The 22,544-nt window shown below is 41.1% G+C and overlaps 2 protein-coding genes across 3 annotated transcripts in view; both read left to right on the forward strand.

Annotated features, from left to right (window-relative positions):
- The first annotated feature begins 317 nt into the window (after positions 1-317).
- On the forward strand, positions 318-16,245 carry LOC130931989 (transmembrane protease serine 9-like). 2 transcript variants are annotated; one of them, XM_057861313.1, is made up of 14 exons: positions 318-399; positions 3,193-3,213; positions 4,099-4,261; positions 4,413-4,675; positions 7,545-7,693; positions 7,769-8,120; positions 8,217-8,379; positions 8,532-8,794; positions 13,989-14,137; positions 14,213-14,636; positions 14,719-14,893; positions 14,962-15,224; positions 15,298-15,395; positions 15,473-16,245. In XM_057861313.1, exons 1-14 carry the CDS (start codon positions 357-359, stop codon positions 15,863-15,865), a joined length of 2,919 nt encoding a protein of 972 aa, XP_057717296.1. In that variant the 5' UTR covers positions 318-356; the 3' UTR covers positions 15,866-16,245. The 2 variants fall into 2 exon arrangements, with proteins under 2 accessions (XP_057717296.1, XP_057717297.1); XM_057861314.1 differs by having other exon boundaries at positions 14,971-15,224.
- A 3,369-nt stretch (positions 16,246-19,614) lies between these two features.
- Positions 19,615-22,544, forward strand: part of LOC130931704 (transmembrane protease serine 9-like) — a 32,191-nt gene continuing 29,261 nt past the window's right edge. The window contains exon 1 of the mRNA XM_057860680.1: positions 19,615-19,689. Coding sequence (XP_057716663.1) covers positions 19,647-19,689 — 43 coding nt within the window. The 5' untranslated portion in view covers positions 19,615-19,646. The remainder of the gene's footprint in view (positions 19,690-22,544) is intronic.

The raw sequence follows: 22,544 nt of genomic DNA on the forward strand, positions 1-22,544 counted from the left end.
TTCTTCTAAAGCTCAGATCCACATTAAGTTAAAAATAAAAACAAAAACAATTGTGGCCTCAGTATTCAATTCGTTTGTGCAGTTGTGTCTGTGGTGCAATTTTGTGTGAGTTGTCATAGGAAATCAGTGTAATGTTATGAGGGAGACCTTGCCCCCATTAGAACTCTTTTCGATAATAATTTGGGAAATTTGTGCCCAAAAGTGTTCATCTTTTCTGACTGCTGACAAGCTTGGTTATATAACAATGTTTTGTTGGGGGAAACATCAACGGGAGTTCTGGGCGTGGCGGTGGCAGGTATAAAGGCAGGTATGAAGGTAGCGTGACTTGAAGAGGGGCATCCTTATGTTTAGTGGTCATGGAAGTGTTAAAGCTTACACTGTTGCTGCTGCTGCTAAAAGGTTGGTCAGCTGTCATTTTTTGTTTCCAAATGTTTTTTATTGTAAGAAACGGGAAAAGACATTTCAAAACAAAATGATAATATAGGGGTATCAAACTCATTTGGTTCAAGGGAAAATTTGAATTTAAGTGTGCTGAATCATTATGTTTTTGACCTATTAAGTTATGACTAATGACAATCCACCTTTTCGCAATTAGTGCAATTTTAACAATACAGTGGACACTTATGATATGAGCACAATCCATTCCATAACCAAGCTGGAAACATGAACGTGCTCCTGTCATGAATGTATTTTCTCCGTAAGAAATAATTGCATTCGAGTTACTGCCTGCAACACTTCCAATGACTGCTCATGTTGTTCACCCATGTTACCCCTAAATAATAATTCAAGGCATTTTAAATTTTGTATATTCTGAAAAAATAATGAAAAGAATAAAAACAATGTTATTTATATACAGGTTTAATAAAAAAAATAAAATAAAATAAAATAACATAACATACTGCTCAGTAGCTCGGAACAGTTGGCAGGGCTAATCAACATTATGCTACAGTGGTGTAAATCTGATTAACAAAATACTGTGTGACAGTCGGAAACCTTTGTATATTCGGACAGGTAGGGCCTTGCTATTCCTCACGCACTCCTCACTTTTCACTGTATATTTCGCACACTTTGGGTACTCCCATACTCATTCAGGATTTCCGGGAAGGGAATCACAGCCAGGATGATGAATGGTTGAAAAAATGCAGTCTGTACTATGGTGCTTACTTTTCACACACGAAATAGCTGACCTTTTTTTTTTTTTTTTAATCGTTTTATTTGTTATTATTTCTATTTCCTATTTTAATTAAAGATATTTGTTTGTCATCGTGTCTGCATAGGCGGAGTTTGACTTTTTGGCCGGGGGGGGGCACAACCTGTTGATGACCCCAAAACGCAGTGTCAGCAATAAAATTAACTCACATGAATATGTATAATGATAAGTTGAAAATGAGCGTTTTTTTGTTTCCCATCACTCTTGAGGGGAATTCTAAATCAGGCTGCTTAGGACAGCTACCGTAATTTCCCGACTATAACGCGCACTTTTTTTCCCCCAAAATCAACTTGTAAACTCATGTTGCGCATTATAAACGGGTACATGGATGGAGACAGAAATATATACGTATTACATATATATATAAACCGATTTTTTTTCATTGACACGGCCACGTTGTGTTGAAGAAACGTATGCGGCGACCCGTTGCCGACCATTACGGTACGTGACGTCACCGTTTTGTTTCGGTAATACTTCACTCTAATCGGCCGAATGATTTCGTCTGTGTTAGATTGTGCTTTTTTCACTCTTCATAAAGCACAGAATTTAGTTTCTTGAACTCATTTGAGTCGACGTTTATTGCAGCTCCGCAATTCGGACCATAACAAATGTAAGGACACACACTTCCTGTGTCCGTCAACTATATCGGTCCCTCGGGAAACTCAAACCCAAATAACAATAGTTCCTTTTGTTACTGTCGTGTTGACAGCTATGAGCTCTCACGGATTTCCGACTTACGTTCTCACTTTCATTTTACCGTATCAATCCATGGAAGAAACATTTATTCATCATGAGGAAACGAGCAAGTTATACAGCAGCCGTTAAAAGAAAAGTCACATTTGTTTTGTTTTCTCCTAGATTCTGGTAAGTTGGAGAAGTTGTCAAATCATCTCTGTATCTGTACACAAGCTCTGTTTTCTTCTAAAATTAGGGTGCGCGTTATAAACGGGTACAATAATTTCCCCTAGATTTTACAAGTAAATTTGGGGTGCGCATTATACACGGGTGCGCCTTATATTCGGGAAATTACGGTGTACTGTTCGCCAAGATTGTCATCCATTGACTATGGTACGCCCGCCGGTATCGTGCCAATGTAGTTACCCCAGTCAAAAATTGTATTCCCTGGGCGAAGCCAAATGGAGGTAGATTTTGTGTCTTCATTATTCGATCAAAAAATGCATTTGAAAGCTATTTTTCTTTGAATTTTTGTATCGATTTAAGTAAATTATTATTTTTTTTAATTGAAGCAACTTTTTTGATGGAAGTAATGTTGTTTTGCGTTTGAGCCACATTTTGGCTTGGACATTTGTGTCTTTATTATTCAATCAAAAAATAAGTTGCGTCAAACAAAAAAATCACTTCAATCAAAAAAGAAAAAAATTAAATCATAGGAAATATTTGCATTTGAACACTTAATTTTTAATTTAAAAAGTTTTCTTTGATTTTTTAGCAAGCCTTTTTGTTTTTGGGCCAGATTATCGGAAGGACATTTGTGTCTAAATCATTCAATCCCCCAAAAAGTTGCTTCAATCCCCGAAAAATATTTTCAAACAAAGAAACAAATCATTTGAAAAATAAAATTGCCCTCCTCTAATTTTTTTTTTTTTTAATAATATGCAAAGCAAATGAACGTCTAAGGTGCTAGTCGCATGACCTGTTCGAAAAATAATTTTGACCCATTATAAGAATCTTTTTTTTTTTGTTCATTTCATTCATTTTTGTTGTTTGCTTTAATGCTTTTACAACTTTTATACATATATAAGAAAGTCAATTGCATGCAATGACACCTTTCAGCCACCGGGGGGGGGGCTCACCCCCCTTAAACTCCGCTTATGCATGTCTGGCTGATTTTCAAGTCATCTTGAATGACCGTATGTTGAATTTCGCTACACAAATGAATTTGCCTCGCCTGCCTGGAATAAAGTAGAAACCACCTCTTTCACAATGGAAACGTTTCTTTTTTTTGTCTCTTTCATCTTTAGAATGCAGAGCGCAACTGAATGGTGAGTCACACGCTTCCTTCCTGTGTCCAACTCATTTTTTTAAACATTCATTTCGTATTTAATTTTAAATTATAGGTGGAAGTCACCCTCTTTGTCTTCCATTTGTAACAAGTCCAATGAAAATGTTTTGCCTTTTTTTCTCTTTTTTTTAAACAGAAAATAATCATAAAACGATTACTTGATGACAAAAGATAACTAGATCAACCGGATATTTTCAATGATGTGCATTGTTGATTTGTGTCTAACACCGGTTTTGAAATCGCTACATTGGCTTCCAGTGAGTCAAAGGATAGACTATAAAATACTGCTGCTCGTCTACAAAACACTTAATGGCCTTGGACCAAAATACATGCTTGATTTGTTAGATTCTTATGAGACATCTAGACCCCTAAGGTCGTCTGGAACCGGTCACCTGCATGTTCCAAGAACAAGAACCAAGCAGGGTGACGCAGCATTTAGTTATTATGCTCCTCACCTCTGGAACAAGTTACCTGAACGTCTGAAGTATGCTCAAACTGTTAGCTCCTTCAAATCAGGGCTAAAAACGCTTTTGTTTAGCACTGCAAATCCATAACTGTCTATATATTTCAATCTACTTGCTTTCTATTCCTCTTGTGCTTATCTCCATTGCTGATTTCAGTTATTATTATTAGTGGTAGTTTTTGTTTTATTTTTATTCTATTTGTGATTAAATGCGATTTTTATGTATAATTTTATTTCCTATTTTATTTGTCTTGGTTTTTACATTGTATTGATTTAAATGTGGTTTCTATGATCTTCATGTGATGTAAAGCACTTTGGATTGCCTTGTGTTGAATTGTGCTATATAAATAAATTTGCCTTGCCTAACTAAAGGCTTCGTGACCCATTTTTCTGTCTGTGTAGTGTGCGGGAAGGCCCCTCTTAACCCACGCATTGTAGGTGGGGATAAAGCCCAAGCGGGCGCATGGCCCTGGCAGGCCAGCCTGCACAGGAATGGGTTTCACTTCTGCGGGGGATCGCTCATCAACAGTCAGTGGGTGCTGACGGCCGCGCACTGTTTTGAAAGGTCAGAAATGCATGCAAACACATCAACACTACAAGTATGTCAAGGGAAAACATTTCACTTTGTTGTCCTGATAATGAAGAAATCACGCAGTAAGACAGCACAGTTTCACTGCCCTGTCTTTGGCCCTGTACCCATGTTGTGTTGTGTGCAGCCTTGGATATGTGACAGTGTTTTTGGGTCGTGAGCGCCAGATAGGTCTCAATCCCAACGAGGTGCGCAGAGATATCCTGAATTACTACATCCATCCCGACTACAACATTTCATCTTTCGACAACGACGTGGCACTTTTGCGCTTCTTCCCACCCGTCACCTTCAACGACTTCATCAGGCCCGTCTGTCTGGCTGCAGCCACGAGCACCTTCTTTACCGGAACTGAAAGCTGGGTCACCGGATGGGGAAACGTATATTACGAAGGTGGGTTGACACTTCAAAGGCTTTTTGTCATCTCAGGTAAGACGAAAATGCTAACAAAGCACTTCCACAGGGTATCACAACAATTGCAGGGAATGCAAAGGCAGCAAAAACTGACCTGACACAAAAACAGGCTGCGTTTTTCAATTCTTTCTCTATGAGAGCCGGTTTAAATATGGATCGTCATCTACCGTCCGTCCAGCCCTGTCCACTTCACGCCCTACAGTATTTAGTCAACCACCAATTGTGCAAGTTCTCCGACTTGAAAAGATTAGAGGGGCCTGTAATTGTCAATGGGTTAACCTCAACCATGAGTGACAGAATGTGGGGAAAAAAAAACAGAAAATCCCATTGCTTGATTTTTAAAGAATTTATTTCAAATTAAAGTGAAAAATAGGTATTTGGTCACCTACAAACAAGCAAGAAAACAAGATTTCTGGCTGTCAAAGAGGTCTAACTTCTTCTAACGACTTTTAACGAGGCTCCACTCGTTACCTGTATTAATGGCACCTGTTTTAACTCATTATCGGTATAAAAGACACCTGTCCACAATCTCAGTCAGTCACACTCCAAACTCCACTATGGCCAAGACCAGACATGTCCAAAGTCCGGCCCGGGGGCCAAATGCGGCCCGTGGTCAAATTTCATCCGGCCCCCAGCCTCTGTCATAAAATCAATTACGTCTGGCCCAAACAGACTTAATGAATTGGTCAGTAGTACTGCAACCAGCATACGTATGAAGTAACTTACAAACAAAATGCTGCCACTCATTTACCCACTAAAAGGCAGCAGCATTTTAACCCTTTATTACCAAATGTATCACATTTGATACAACTAAAATTCCACGATTTTGAGACTAATTTAGAATTTTGACATTCCTTTTTGAAAAAAAAAATGATGGATGCAAGTCAACACATGTATCTGCAGGTTCCATGAGAAAAAAAACACATGATTTAGCATGGGTTATAGATATATAGAGCGCTAATTACACATATTCATTTTGACTTTTCTTTTTACAAATTTGAAAAAAAGGTTTCATTAGGACCTTATTTTTCCAATTTAGGGATTCTCTGACAATTGCTTCATGTTGGAGGTATTTAAGGGCTAAGCAACGTTACTCCGTGTGACCCATTACTTCCATTTTCTAAAATGGTGACAATCAACAAAAAAAAGAAAGATTACTGTGACGGCCGACACTTCAAGGATAGGTGGAAATTAGACTATTTCTTCACTAAAATACGCAACAACTGTGTCTGCCTCATTTGCAAAGAGACGTCGCTGTTTTTAAAGATTTCAATGTGAGGCGATATTACCAAACAAGACACGCTGACATGTACGACAGGATTACAGGGAAGATATGCAGCGAGAAATTGAAGCAACTTGAAGCTAGTTTAATGTCACAGCAGCAGTATTTCGCTAGAGCCCGAGAGAGAAAAAAAATAATTAAGCAAATGTGACACACTGAATGGCTTGCTAAAATTTGCTTAAATATATTGTTCTATGTAAAGGACGTCAGCCAAGGTCGGCCCCCCACATTTTTACCACACCAATTCTGGCCCCTTTTGCAAAAAGTTTGGACACCCCTGGCCAAGACCAAAGAGCTGTCGAAGGACACCAGAGACAAAATTGTAGACCTTCACCAGGCTGGGAAGACTGAATCTGCAAAAGGTAAAATGCTTGGTGTAAAGAATTCAACTGTGGGAGCAATTATTAGAAAATGGAAGACATACAAGACCAATGATAATCTCCGTCGATCTGGGCCTCCATGCAAGATCTCACCCCGTGGCGTCAAAATGATAAGAACGGTGAGCAAAAATCCCAGAACCACATAGGGGGACTTAGTGAATGACCTACAGAGAGCTGGGACCACAGTAACAAAGGCTATTATCAGTAACACAATGCGCCGCCAGGGACTCAAATCCTGCACTGCCAGACGTGTCCCCCTGCTGAAGAAAGTAGATGAACAGGCCGGTCTGCGGTTTGCTAGAGAGCATTTGGATGATCCAGAAGAGGACTGGGAGAATGTGTTATGGTCAGATAAAACCAAAATAGAACTTTTTGGTTGAAACACAGGTTCTCATGTTTGGAGGAAAAAAGAATACTGAATTGCATCCGAAGAACACCATACCCACTGTGAAGCATGGAGATGGAAACCCCATGCTTTGGGGCTGTTTTTCTGCAAAGGGACCAGGACGACTGATCTGTGTAAAGGAAAGAATGAATGGGGCCATGTATCGAGAGATTTTGAGTGAAAATCTCCTTCCATCAGCAAGGGCATTGAAGATGAGATGTGGCTAGGTCTTTCAGCATGACAATGATCCCAAACACACAGCCAGGGCAACAAAGGAGTGGCTTCGCAAGAAGCATTTCAAGGTCCTGGAGTGGCCTAGCCAGTCTCCAGATCTCAACCCCATAGAAAATCTGTGGAGGGAGTTGAAAGTTCGTGTTGACCAACGACAGCCCCAAAATATCACTGTTCTAATGGAGATCTTCATGGAGGAATGGGTCAAAATACCAGCAACAGTGTGTAAAAAGATTGTGAAGAGTTACAGAAAATGTTTGGCCTCCGTTATGCCAACAAAGTGTACATAACAATGTATTGAGATGAACTTTGGTATTGACCAAATACTTATTTTCCACCATGATTTGCAAATTAATTCTTTAAAAATCAAACAATGTGATTTTCTTTTTTTTTTTTTTCCACATTCTGTCTCTCATGGTTGAGGTTTACCCATGCTGACAATTACAGGCCTCTCTAATATTTTCAAGTGGGAGAACTTGCACAATTAGTGGTTGACTAAATACTTGTTTGCCCCACTGTATGTCCAGCAGGTCCGTTAGTGACCCACTTTATGCTGTTATTTGTGTGCAGTTCCTCTGCCATACCCACAAAACCTGATGGAGGTTGACGTACCTGTGGTAGGAAACCGCCAATGTTTTTGTGAGTACAGCGAACTGGTAGAAATCACCGACAACATGATTTGTGCCGGCCTGAATGAGGGGGGAAAAGGCTCCTGCCAGGTGAAAAGTTCATTTTTGTCTATCAATAATGTCACATAAGCAAAAATCCAGCAAGTAAACTGTGTTGTTTCACAGGGTGATTCAGGCGGTCCCTTGGTTAGCAAACAAGAGTCCGTGTGGGTCCAGAGCGGGGTGGTGAGCTTTGCTGTTAAATGCGCCGAGCCCAAGTTCCCAACTGTCTTTGCAAGGGTGTCCCAGTACCAGGAGTGGATCAGCGACCGAATCGGTGCCGACGACCTGCCGGGCTTCGTTGCCTTCACATCAGTGGGCACCGATCCAGACCAGGATGTGAGCTGTCCTGGCCTCCCTACCCCTACTAGCCCCCCTTCAAGCCCCACCATCGCCAAACCCAGCTCCTCTACCAGTCACACTACCACCGCAACAAGCCCTGGCAGCAGCCCCATAATAACCATAACGCCACCCCCACGTGAGCAACAATTGATACAGACGGCAATTTTTCTTTAATGTTTACTTTAATGTTTAAAACTTTATTGTTTAATGCTTTAATGTTAATGTTGCATAGTGTGCGGGAAGGCCCCTCTCGACCCGCGCATTGTTGGTGGGGACGCGGCCCCCACGGGCGCATGGCCCTGGCAGGTCAGTCTGCACATGAATGGGTTTCACTTCTGCGGGGGATCGCTCATCAACAATCAGTGGGTGCTTTCAGCTGCGCACTGCTTTGGCAGGTCAGAAATGCACACACACATCAAGACGACCATTAGGTGTTTCAAGGGAAATAATTTCATTTCATTGGCCACAGAAACATGAAAGCATAGTGCGTGACATCACAATTTCCGCACCTTGTCGTTGGTCCTTAAGTCATGTTGTGTATGTGCAGCCCTGGAATTGTAACAGCGATTTTGGGTCGTCAGCGCCAGCAGGGTCCCAATCCTAATGAGGTGCGCAAACAAGTTGCGAGAATCGTTGTCCATCCTGACTACGACGTTTTACCCTTCGACAACGACGTAGCCCTCTTGCTCCTTTCTACGCCTGTCAGCTACACCGAATTCATCGGGCCCGTGTGTCTGGCTGAAGCCACGAGCACCTTCTTTACCGGAACCGAAAGCTGGATCACCGGATGGGGAGACGTCAAATTCGGAGGTTGGTTGACACTTCAAATGATCTTTGTCACCTACGCTCAGTCAAAAATGAACCAGCTTGTTGTCCAAACCAGCAAAGGCGAACCAACATTATCCATTTGTCGTTTCTTTTGTTTTAAAAGCTATGCATAAACAGAGAAAGTTTTTTTCTTACAACTAAGTGTGTTTCATATACAGTGTTAGGAATAACGCCATTATAAATAATGCAATTAAGTAACGGCGTTATTTTTTCAGTAACGGGTAATTATTTTTTCCGCTGTTACAACGCCGTACCGTTACTAACGGTCACAAGCGGTGCGTTACTTACTTTGAATAAATTGAAGAAACTACCAGCCGTAGCGAGTCTACTCTGCTCTGTTTATTTGTCATCCAAGACTTTGGGTGTGTTCAGGTTCACGGCAATGAAAATAGTAAACACACATAGCCTACCTTTGCAAGAACGATGGAGTTGCCGTTTGATACGGTCATAATGTGCAGGTCCTGCACCCATCCGCAGCAAAACTGTTCGTAGCTTTGTCGCAATTTGTAATTTCGGAATCGCTGATGAGTTTAGTAACATACACCAAACAATAAATAGAGCAGAATGTCCATTTCGTGTACAGTAATTGTGGAAGCCCGTCGACATCTTTACTCCATTTGTCTTCGTCTTGCTCGTAAGGGTCAACATTGTTCACATCCTTAAGTTTGATTACATATCTGTTCTTCGCCTTAGTAACGAGTTTGTCTCTTTATTGAACTGGCAAGTTAAGGTTTAATGTCCCGCGAGCCAGACCTGCTTCCAATATGGCTGCATTGTTGTCAAATCTCACGTGATCCCCCATTCTGTGACGCAAACGCTCGAGCCTAATAGCGCATGTGTATTTGTTGTCAATAAAGATTTTATTTATTTATCTTTTTTAAAAAAAATTTTAAACAAACTTCAGAGCCGGTGTTTTCACACACAAACCGGAACAGCGCGTGCGGCAAACACACACACGCAAAACGGATGCAGAGGGATATGATGGGAGAGCATTCAGAGGAAAATTTGTCCTTTACGAGGTGGAGAGATATAAACACTATTTCAAGTTGGTCGAAAGAAAAGGAAAGAATGTGCATGTAAAGTGTAATTTATGTCCCGGGGCAAAGCTTTTGTCGACGTCTGTGGTAAGCAATTCAAATCTGTTTATTTTTGTTGCACTTCAAGTGTAGGATAAATCTGTTGCTGGTGAGGTGCAATAAATATTACAAGGTTCTATAACACAACTACCTGTCTGTTCTTTGTTCAACTGACTCGAATACTGCTCAGAAAATTTCAAATTCTTTGACATACAACAACTTCTTTTTAAAGTAACGGAAATAGTTACTTTCCCTATAGAGTAATTCAGTTACTAACTCAGTTACTTTTTGGAAGAAGTAGTGAGTAACTATAACTACTTTTTTAAAGTAACGCGCCCAACACTGTTGATATGTCATACCTGAAGCCAGTGGTGCCACAGGATGTCACAACATAGTGAAAATACCACAGGTAACGACAAGGCAGCAGAAAAACTGATATACAAAGCTAGGAGGTAAGTGTTTTCCAACTGTTTCACTTTGGGAGCCAGCTTGAAAATTGATTGTACTTTGGGCATTCGTCCAGTTAAAAAAACTTCAAACTCTACATCCAGCTGGTATGTTAGTGACCTACTTTTGGTGTTATTTCATATGCGGAGATTGGGGGGGGGGGGGGGGGGGGGGGGGAGTGCCCCCCTGGTGTTTGAAAAATGTCATTGCATGTAATTGACTTTCCCATGAATGAATTTAAAGTGTGTATGACACCAAAAAGCCTGTTTATTTCATATTTCATGTTTTATGCTCCTGAGTGAAATGGAGCGCTTGGATGTGTGTGGAAGCGATCGTTTTATATATTCAAATTTTGAATCCCACCCCATGAAAATGAGTGACTTCCGGCTCCAGTCTCGGGTTTAGGACGAATGCGAATGTGGCGTCTGGCAGGTCAGCATCTCACAATACAGCATTGCTTTATCACATGCAGATGGACTGCGGATTCAGCTGTTTTTTGCGGATTAATTCGTTTATTTTTTGCATTGCGCCAGCCAAACGGCTGCAGGCTTTTGTGGCTGCACCAGGGAGAGGCGTGTAAGCCGTTCTGGGTTTCAAAAAGTTCCCGTTCAGCCCGAGACCGGCCAAACAAGTGTTTGACAGATGTGAGACCTTGGACTTACGAGGAAGTGAGTAAACATCGTGTTTTGTATTATGTCCAATACTGGGATCATTTTCATATGGAGGTGGCTTGCATTTTGTGGCTGACACGCTCCTTGTCCACTTGGCCGACGACCGGCGGCTTGTTGCACATCCCCCCGCCGGGAGAGCACTATACTCGGCTTATTGCCCTCTTCGTGTGCCAGGTATTCTGTCAAATTTTCCAACCGATCAGAAATGGCAACTTTGTGTTAAAAATGGCCGCGAATACAGCAATTACAAAGTAAACACTACAAACTTTCTTTAAATAAAGGACTATTTACTTACGTTTGATCATGGAAGGACCTGCAGAAAAGCTATCCTCAGAAACAATCTGCCATGTTAGCTGCACAACAACTGCAGCCACTCTCGTATGAGTCTCTCGCTGTTTATGTCTTCGCCGTGTAGTAAAGCATTATTTTACGCCAACTTCGTGTTGACCATGTGGCAGCGACGCGCTCTTACGACATCGGCCGGTTTGTCCGGCGGTCATTGTCCAGCTGCTTCCTTGCAAATGAGCCCTCTTCCCTCAGCAGGGGAGGGACAAGCTCTAACTTGCTTGCCGCCGGTCGGGTTGCTGATTGGTGAAGACAATCGACAACCCCGCCGCCATGTGAAATGATCCGGGCTTGTTATGTGCGATTTTTCACTTCGAAGACTTTGAAACATCACTTGGTTCGGGTTAGTATGTCGGCTAGCTGTCACACCTCTTGGTTTGTTTGCATTTTTCGAAGCCGGGGCAGGGAAATGACAAAAGCCCGACTAACTACGGTGGCATTGAGAGGTGCGACCATAAAGGTGAAGTCGACAGTTTTGACCAATATGGAGTAATTTTGCCTTGTCGTACTGAATAAATGCCTTTTTATTATTTCATATTCCATTTAGCACAATACTGTTATTTGTCATGACCATACCATTTATTTAACTATTGGGGAAAAATACTTGGATTAAAAGAATATCCTGTAAAAATATTGGAGTAGAGAGACTGAAATAATGACATTTTGCGGCTCTCTTCGTCACATTTTCCTCATTCTGAATAATTCCCCCTCAATGGTCTGAAGTCTAATTCAGATGAAACCATGGCCCTGCCAACGCATCCTCCTGTTGGGGAAGCTAGAGCCCTGTAATGGTAGGCGTGGCTAACCGGCAGATTAAAAGACTAATTTCTCGTAATTTGCGCTTTGCCAAATTGTTGTATATAGTCGAATCGTCTCAAAATATGATTGTAATTCACATAATAATGCCGTTTAAGACTTTTTCCTCTCTTGTCGTACGCACTTTAAAGGGTAAGTTTGGAATTCTTGACATAAGACTTAATCTTCGAGAAAGTGTGGGTTTAATTAGTTGGTGGAGTTGATTTCAACAAATTCTGTGCAGTTTGTTAGTTATTTGTGGCTAAGCTAGCGTGAGTCATTGGTGCCTGCATTGGTGCTGGCGTTCCAATAAAAAACAACATATGCACGCATAACAATCCCCAGATGTCCAATGCAATCAATAATGTTGGTTATGTTATTAAAACTTACCATTGCATGTCAATTTTTGTTGTGGAGACATTAATCTTGGGATAAAATATATACAACATGTTTGATTTTCCTCATACATTCATGTCTGATGAAACTGTTACAGTGATCTTTGTGTGCGCCAATTGTTGCCACCATGTACACCTTAGGAATGTATCCTTTTAAGAAAATCATTTTGAGTCGCTACTCACACCAGCTGTGATAACACATAATCACTTTTGCCACACACATAGCCACAACAAAATGTGCCCACAGCAAATAGATGCTAAAATGTCTGGGACATGACAAAGCCATAACCTTGTACGCCCTGAAATTAATCAAGCTGCTTGACTGGATGCTGAGTTATTGTAAACCCATATTGTTGATTGTGTTATTGTTCAGTTTGTGGCCATCTGATGTATGTAACTGTACCATGTCCGATTGTGCGTCCTTTGTTGTATGGGGGACGGGAAACTGATAAGCATATGCTTCCTCCCGTCTGCCTTTGTCTTCTTCTACGGTTCTTCGGGCAAATCATATCACATTTTGTAATTGTCAATGATTGTCAATGATACCGATGATGATGACAATAAATATTTCATTCATTCAATAATTGTAGTATGACCAGCAACATTTGTAATCCAGAAGCTATGCAGGGAACAGGCTGTCTAGGCAAGCAAGGCGGAGTGATATCAAATTGTTAATTTTTACCGCAGATTTTTTGTTGTTGTTGTTGGAACGAAATTGTCTCCCCAGCAGCCTGAGCACGAGTGACTAAAGCACTCCTCTCTATTGTAGTTGCATTATGCATCTAAAAAATTTGCGCAGAATGAAATTAATTAAGGCAGTTTGGTGTGACATTTTTTTTGGACCGCGTGGATATTTCGAACCATAATCTGCATTTTGAATTTATTTGACTATGTTAGATCTGTTAATATCGTTTTTTATTTGCATGCTAAGCAGGCACCATTGACCCGCGCTAGCTTAGCCACTCCAGAGCCCTGAAACTAACAAATAACTGATGGACTGCAAGGAATTTGATGAAATAAACTCCAGCAACTAATTAAAACCCCGCTAACTCGAACATTAGGCCTAATGTCAAAAATTCTGAACTTACCCTTTAAAATACACACCTAGTCATTAAAATGTGGTCTATAAAAGTTGTAAAGCAATAAAACAAAAAACAAAAATAAATGAATGAAATGAACATGAAGAACAAAGTATTTCATAGGGATTTTATAATGGGTCAAAATTACTTTTCGAACACATCATGTAACTAGCACCTGAGAGATGGTCTTTTGCTTAGCCAAAACGACACCTGAGGAGGCGAGATGGATATTTAGAATTTCTTTAAACCTAAGCTTTCAACAGTTTCAAAGTTGATTTGATTGCTGACAGTCCGGTTCAGGCTTATCAACATGATTTGCCCCTCCTTCCAAAAACCTCAAACTCCGCCTATGTGTTATTTGTTTGCAGATTCTCTGCCACCCCCACAGGACTTGATGGAGGTTGACGTACCAGTGGTAGGAAACCGTGAATGTTATTGCAACTACAGCGGCGTGATAAATATCACCGACAACATGATTTGTGCGGGCCTGAGTGAGGGAGGAAAAGGCGGCTGCCATGTGAAAACCGAATTTGTATTTCGCCAAGATGTTACAAAAGTAAAACACTAACAAGGACCTGGTGCTATTCCACAGGGTGACTCCGGCGGCCCCATGGTGTGCAAACAAGGGTCCGTGTGGGTCCAGAGCGGGGTGGTGAGCTTTGGAGTACCTTGCTCTGTGCCAGAGTTCCCAACCGTCTTTGCCCGGGTGTCCCAGTACCAGGAGTGGATTAGTAATCAAACGGGTGTCGACAACTTGCCGGGCTTTGTCACTTTCACATCTTCATGCACCGACCCAGACCGAGATGTGAGCTGTCCTGGCCTGCCTCCTGCACCCACCCACCCCATTTGCCCCCCTACCAGCCCCACAACCAATGCAACAGGCCCACCTACAAGCCCCCCTACTAGTCCCACCACCAATACCACCAACCCTCCTACAAACCCCCCTACTAGTCCCACCACCAATGCCACCAACCCTCCTATAGGTCCCACCACTTCCAACACCTCGCCGCGCCCACGTGAGCGCCAAGCGTTACAAATGACAGTTCGTCTAAAGGTTAGGTGTGTATTGTTGAAAAGGATGTCACTTGTTTTCCACAGTGGTATTTTGCGGAAACGCTCCTTTGAACTCACGCCTGTCAAGCCCTGGGTCGGCGTCAGCCCAGGAGGGCCTCTGGCCCTGGATGGCCAGTTTGCACTGGAATGGAAGTCACGTCTGCAGCGGCACTCTGGTATCCGAGGCCGCCGTGCTCAGCAGCGCGCAATGCTTTAACCAGTAAGGCTTCAAGTCAACTCATGAATTTTTTTTTAAGCCCAGTAGAGTAATTGCCTCAACCAGGCTAGTTCTCACAGGTCCAGCACGCCATCTGAGTGGACTGTCTTCTTGGGTCATTTGAGGCAAAATGGCTCCAACAGCTATGTGACAGAAATGCACGTGACAAACATCACTACAAGTACACTGTCCGGTCAAAACGTAGCGGTCCTGCATTTGGCTACTCAGCCATCGCTGTCCAACTTTATCCAACCCATCTGCATGGAAAGCGGGCAGACCTTCGCCATTGGGTCCACCTGCTGGGTCGCCGGATGGAGCGCGAGCAATGGAGGAGGTCCATACTAAATAATGTACCTCAGTTGAGTTAGTCTTTGAAACCTTGTCTCCCTCTTGTTTCATTCTGATAGAAGAGCAAGTCTCGCACGAGGTCAATACATCACTGATTGACTGCGGGGACAGCTCATCCGCTGAGAACATTTGTACTGAACCTATTGGGCTGGACCAGGTGAGCTTCACTGCTTTAGCCCTTTTCACAACCAAGACACAATTTGTCTCCGGACTTCCGGGTTTTGTGACTTGCAGGAAGACAACGGCGGTCCGTTAATGTGCCAGTTAGATGGCTTCTGGTACCAAGTGGCGGTGCTGTGGTCCAACAGCAGTGGAAACATTAGACAAGTGGGACGAGAGGCACAAATGACAGTTTTCCGCAAACTTAATAACTATGAATCTTTCTTGAGAATGGAGATGGGGGACTTTTTGTCACCCAGAGCCCCCACTACTGCTGCCCCCACTACTGCTGCACCCACTACTGTTGCACCTGCTGCACCTGCGACCAACACACCCCTCGCGGTCCCTACTAGCACAGTTGCTGTCCCTGGTGGCTCCTCAGCACCACATCTCCTCATGTGGCTTCTAGTGGGTGGCGTAGGTGTGCATACAACCTTTTTGATTCAATTCAATTTAAGGTGGAACTAAATACTCATTTAATGTAATGCATCTCCAGCTTGTTTTCCCTGGTAACTGACTAATCATATTTGCTACAGTAATTTGTACTAGTGTTGTAATCTTCAAGACTGGTCTTGACATATAAAACCACAATATGAGGGTCTTGGTCTTGTCTGCGTCTGAACTCCCAAAAGCTTCGGACCTGTCCTGGTCTCAGACAAGCCAGCGGGGTGGACTCCAGATTTTATGTCCAGACCAGCTCTTCAACTTGATTCATGTGATTTTACAGAAAGACACTTGGTAAAAAAATAACCCATTCAATTATTGTGTGACTAACATTCCACTACTCCTGTAAATGACTGTTGTAATCATAACGTAACATTTCTTTTGAAAAATAAAATGGGTTTTTATGGCTCTGATCTCATCCCTGTTTGTTCTGGTCTTGTCTCTGTCTTGGCTTTAGTTCTGGTTCCCGTCAAGACTTGGTCTTGGATAGTGTAGTCATAGGCGGAGTTTGACTTTTGGGGCAGGGAGGGCACAACATGTTGATGACCCCGAAACGCAGTGTTAGCAATAAAATTAACTTTCAAGAATATTTATAATAATAAGATGACAATGAGCGTTTTTTGTTTTCCATAATTCTTGAGGGGAATTCTAAATCATGCAGCTTAGGAAGTACTTTTCGCCAAGATCGTCAACCATTAAATATGGTATGCCCGCCGGTGTCGTGCCAATGTAGTTATCCCAGTCAAAAACTGTATCCCCTGGGTGTAGCCATATGGAGGTAGATTTATGTCTTTATTATTCAATCCCAAAAAAGTATCAAACAAAGTATATATTTTCAATTTTAAAAAAAAAGTTTTTGAATGCAAAAAAAAAAAAAAAAAAAAAAAATTGAAAATCAAAAAATGCATGTAAAAGCTATTTTTCTTTGAAATTTTTTTTTGATTGAAGCAACTTTTTTGATTAACGAAATGTTGATTTGTCTTTGGGCCACATTTTGGCTCGGACGTTTTTGTCTTCATTATTCAATCAAAAAATAAGTTGCTTCAAAAAATATGTATTTTCAAAAAAAAAAAAAAAAAAATCACTTCGATCAAAAAAAAAAAAAAAGACAAATTTTAATCATAGAAAACATTTTTCAATGTGAAAAAATATTTGGGATTGGAAAATTTGCATTTGAACACTTAATTTTTCATTGAAAAAGTTTTATTTGATTGAAACAATCCTTTTTGTGTTTGGGCCATATTATGGGTAGGATATTTGTGTCTGAATCATTCAATTCCCCAAAAAGTTGCTTCAATCAAAAAAACAAAAACAAAAAAAAAAAAAATTTCAATGAAAGAAAAAAATCATTTGAAAAATAAAATTGCCCTCCCCTATTTAAATTTTTTTAAAAAAATTATTATTATTATAAAGTATGGCAAAGCAAATGACCGTCTAAGGTGCTAGTCACATAATCTGTTTGAAAAATAATTTTGACCCATTATAAAAAACAGATTTTTTTTTTTGTTCATTTCATTCATTTTTGTTGCAGTTTTATTGCTTTACAACTTTGATATATATACTGTATACAGGAAAGTCAATTTCATGCAATGACACTTTTCGGCTACCAGGGGGGGCCTGGCCTGAGGTTTGTAGTGGACTGCAGAAACAAAGAGAGCTTTTTCGTTCTCAGAGCTTAGTGCACACACTAGCTCAGGAACCAAAACCAAATTTCCATTTTTTTGTTTTTTTTTTAACGGCACTCAGCGCAATGACACACTAATACATGTCGCAACAGTTTTATGCCACTCGTCTCAAAGTAATGTACTGTATGAATGAACCAGTGGCGCCACCAGAAATTTTTCATAGGGGTCGCCAGATGGGGCCACTCAAAATCTTGGGGTGGCCAAAACTAAAAGCCATAATTTCAGGTTTTCATTATATTATTGCAGTAAAAAGGTCAGGGGAAAACTACCAGAAACACTTAAGGACACGGCTACTGATATACTTTGGTGTGTTGTGTAATATTTGATGTTTCTAGTGAACTAATGTGCATAGTCCATAACTGTCCAGTCAACATTTTGAGTTCCACACCAATTCTGTTTTATTGTGTTATGTATATATTAGGCATAAGGTTTACATTTAACTAGGGCTGTCAAACGATTAAAATTTTTAATCGAGTTAATCGCAGCTTAAAAATTAATAGTAATTAATCGCAATTCAAACCATCTCTAAAATATGCCATATTTTTCTGTAAATTATTGTTGGAATGGAAAGACAAGATGGACATATACATTCAACATACTGTACATAAGTACTGTATTTGTTTATTATAACAATAAATCCACAAGATGGCATTAACATTATTAACATTCTTTCTGTGAAAGGGATCCACAGATAGAAAGACTTGTAATTCTTATATGAGAAATGTGAGTTTGTATATTGTGACTAAATATTGCCATCTAGTGTATTTGTTGAGCATTCAGTAAATGATACTGTAGCCACTTAACTGTTCTGCCCAAATGCATGATGGGAAGTGGTGCAACCATGACTGTGCGTGGTGGCTGCAAGTGCTATATCTTCTCTGCATTGGGTACACTACAGGGTATTAAGAAAAAGATCAACTCCTGTCATTCTTCCCAACGTCGCTTCCCACAATATTTATAGTTGCTGTGGGAGAGATGACAAAGCTTTTCCCAATTAAAAGCACGGCCCCAATGAATGCTTGTATCTACTCCACTCACTTGACACTGCCTCTTATCCCTGTATATATGTACAATGGCGCTATTGTAGGCTGTTTGCGGCAATGCGTGAATGAGTCGTACCGCGAATGCGTTAATTGCGATAAATATTTTCACGTGATTAATTTTAAAAAATTAATTACCGCCCATTAACGCGATAAATTTGACAGCCCTACATTTAACAAAACAAAATAAATGCATTCATTTGGGATGAAATGCATAACTGATGCTACAACAATCTAACGATATACTGGCAAGTGGAGTGGCCAGTGGAGTGGCCAACCAACCCCTGGCCACCCCCTGGTGGCGCCACTGGAATGAACTCAAACATGTCCGACAAGCATAACAACCCTAGGGGCTGGATTGGACCCCCTGGCGGGATGGTTCTGGCATGTACATTCAACACAACTGTCCTAGATTGAGCAGGGAATTGGAATGCATGTTTGTTTTCATCCCGAACTAAAACTGCACACTGCCAGTCTTATCTGTGATTATTTGCGGTTGAAAAATGTAGCCAAGTCATTCTATGACATGTTAGACAGCTCAGGAGTGACTGAGGGCAGGTTTGGTGACGATGCATCGGTCTGGGTAAATGATTGCACAGGTGTTATCACTTATAACTCCCTGTCCAAATGGATTTTACATCTTCGGACATCAAGGGGAGCTAATGAGTTAATTAAGCAAAATGAGTCTGGTATCTTAGAATGACAATGCGGACGGAATGTACTGTATACTTCTCAAAGCCAGATCCGTTAGGTAAGAATCAACTATGTCCACAGTGTCGACAAATCTGCAAAAAGGTGGTGTTCTGCAGTTGAAGTTGTGTTCGTAGCACATTTTTGTGTGAGGTGTGAAAGCAAATCACTGTAAAAATAAGGAGGCTTTGACAACCCAGACAATGATTGTTCCGATGGTAACATGTTAGGGAATTTGTCTTTCTGACAGTTGATAATTTTGATTAGATAACAAAACCTGTTATGTTTGGGGAAACATCAACTGGCGTTTGTGGGCGTGGCTAAGGGACACCTGTAGCAGGCATAAAGGTGGCACGGCTTTGGGGCGGGGGCATCTTGTGTTTTGTGGTCATGGACGTGCTAAAGGTGACACTGCTGCTGTTGCTACTGAAAGGTTGGTTATCTTTTTGTGTCTACATGCTGTATATTGTAGAATAAGGAAATACACATTAGAAACAAAATAGTAAGACAGGATACTAATTTTGACTCAAAGGCCACATTCACAACAATTTGATCTCCGAACCACATTTATACCAGATTTGAACAGAAGAGTCAATAGTCAAAATTAATGACAACAAGTTATTTGTATGCATCTCTTATTCTGCCTTTCAACATTTTAAAAAACTATTCCAAGCTGAATTTCATTGATCTGCCCATACTGTAAATAAAAAATTCTCTTCAAGTAGGAGAGTTTGTTCCGGGTTTGAAAACTAGTAATAACATTTATTGTAAGAAAAAAATATATATATATTTTGAAGCTACAGTAATGATTAATAATAGGCTAAGATCAAATCCGCTGTTCTTGGAGCAAAATCTTGAAAGTGTTTTTGAGCATTCTTTTGAACTGATCTTGGTCTGAGTTTCGCCGGCAACAATACACTGAAACTGTTCTTATCAAAGTCTTCAATGATGTCCATCGGAACAATGACGCAGGCAAATCCTCCACTCTGGTATTACTGGATCTCAGTGTCGCATTTGACACGGTTTATTATAACATGCTACTCAGCAGACTGGAACAGTGGGTAGGGTTCACCAACAAAGGTATGTTTACACGGACACTTTTATTTGTATTAAAAGCCTGGTCGGAATAGAAATGCTTCATGTACATACCCCATTCTGAATATTCTAACCCGATCCAGCCCATTCCGATCAAGATTCTATTCCAAACAAGGGGATTGGTTTATGCCAATTGATAATCCGATTGGCACTCATGAAAACACTTGACTCCAAAATTTTGGTCTTGATCTTGAAAATGTAACGTTTAATGTCTAAATGGACAGGACGATGTTTTCTTGATACGTAAGTCAGTAGGGCTTCCTTTTCGTCTACTATTCTTTTCTGTTATATTTGGTCATGCTGCCTTCATATGCTGTGGAGAAAATGACTGGTAATTACGAGTACGTCCTGTTAATGTGCTTTTGTTGTTATAGCAAAAATACATAGCAGACTTGAACTTCATTTGGTTTGTTGCTTGAAAAAAAAAACTCTTTTAGACCTATTCATTCATCTACAACAAGAAGAAGAGAATAGATCAAAATACAAACAGTAAGCACAGACTTCATAACCTATTGACATGACACCGGAAACGGGGCCGATCCGTAGGGGGCCTAATTTCAAATACTTAAAATTCAAATATTTTCAAAACCAAAGCTGCTCCCGACCTAAAAACAAAACAGGAACCTTTATTAGCCATATACAGTGGGGCAAATAAGTATTTAGTCAACCACTAATTGTGCAAGTTCTCCTACTTGAAAGTATTAGAGAAGCCTATAATTGTCAACATGGGTAAACCTCAACCATGAGAGACAGAATGTGGGGAAAAAAACAGAAAATCACATTGTTTGATTTTTATAGAATTTGCAAATCATGGTGGAAAATAAGTATTTGGTCAATACGAAAAGTTCATCTCAATTCTTTGTTATGTACCCTTTGTTGGCAATAACGGTGGCCAAACGTTTTCTGTAACTCTTCACAAGCTTTTCACACACTGTTGCTGGTATTTTGGCCCATTCTTCCATCAAGATCTCCCCTAGAGCAGTGATGTTTTGGGGCTCTCGTTGGGAAACACGGACTTTCAACTCCCTCCACAGATTTCTCAAAAAAGTTCTATTTTGGTTTCATCTGACCATCACACATTCTCGCAGTCCTCTTCTGGATCATCCAAATGCTCTCTAGCGAACCGCAGACGGGCCTGGACGTGTACTGTCTTCAGCAGGGGGACACGTCTGGCAGTGCAGGATTTGAGTCCCTGGCGGCACATTGTGTTACTGATAGTAGCCTTTGTTACTGTGGTCCCAGCTCTCTGTAGGACATTCACTAGGTCCCCCTGTGTGGTTCTGGGATTTTTGCTCACCGTTCGTGTTATCATTTTGACACCACGGGGTGAGATCTTGTATGGAGCCCCAGATCGAGGGAGATTATCAGTTGCCTTTTATGTGTCTTCCATTTTCTAATATTTGCTCCCACAGTTGATTTCTTTACACCAAGCGTTTTACCTATTACAGATTCAGTCTTCCCAGCCTGTGCAGGTCTACAATTTTGTCTCTGGTGTCCTTCGACATAGAGGAGTTTGGAGTGTGACTGACTGAGGTTGTGGACAGGTGTCTTTTGTACCGATAATGAGTTAAAACAGGTGCCATTAATACAGGTAACGAGCGGAACGTGGTTAGATCTCGTTAGAAGAAGTTAAACCTCTTTGACAGCCAGAAATCTTGCTAGTTTGTAGGTGACCAAATACTTATTTTCCAATCTAATTTGAAAATAAATTATTTAAAAATCAAACAATGTGATTTTCTGTTTTTTTCCCCACATTCTATCTCTCATGGTTGAGGTTTACCCATGTTGACAATTACAGGCCTCTCTAATCTTTTCAAGTAGGGGAACTTGCACAATTGGTGGTTGACTAAATACTTATTTGCCCCACTGTATGAGTCTCCATGAGCAGCAGCATAAAAAAATTCAGTAAATTGAGGACCGCCCGGCCCATCTCCGGGTCTCCCTTGTCCTCTGTAACATCTCCAGGATGTCGGCCCTGTGTGTCCCTGTGTTCCTCCTTGCCTGTGCGACCGTGTTGTGGTTGGCGACCGCTATGAAGAGTCCGACGATCTGCTTCTCGATTGAAGCACGCGCCAGCACCTCCTGGGTCAACTTGTAGCCGGCCTTGACAGACTTGTAGTTCTCCCACCTGGCCAGTACCTTCCAGCTCGAGAATTTGGCCGTCCTCATCCTCTCAAGCTCCTAAAAAACATG

This window comes from Corythoichthys intestinalis, chromosome 16 (assembly GCF_030265065.1).
Source record: "Corythoichthys intestinalis isolate RoL2023-P3 chromosome 16, ASM3026506v1, whole genome shotgun sequence".
NCBI lineage: Eukaryota > Metazoa > Chordata > Actinopteri > Syngnathiformes > Syngnathidae > Corythoichthys > Corythoichthys intestinalis.

Excerpts from the sequence above, each read along its gene's own strand:
- LOC130931989 (XM_057861313.1), top strand. The coding sequence starts at position 357 with ATGGAAGTGTTAAAGCTTACACTGTTGCTGCTGCTGCTAAAAG. Across the intron at positions 7,694-7,768 it reads GGGGAAAAGGCTCCTGCCAG|GGTGATTCAGGCGGTCCCTT; the intron begins GTGAAAAGTTCA and ends GTTGTTTCACAG. Across the intron at positions 8,795-13,988 it reads GGGAGACGTCAAATTCGGAG|ATTCTCTGCCACCCCCACAG; the intron begins GTTGGTTGACAC and ends ATTTGTTTGCAG.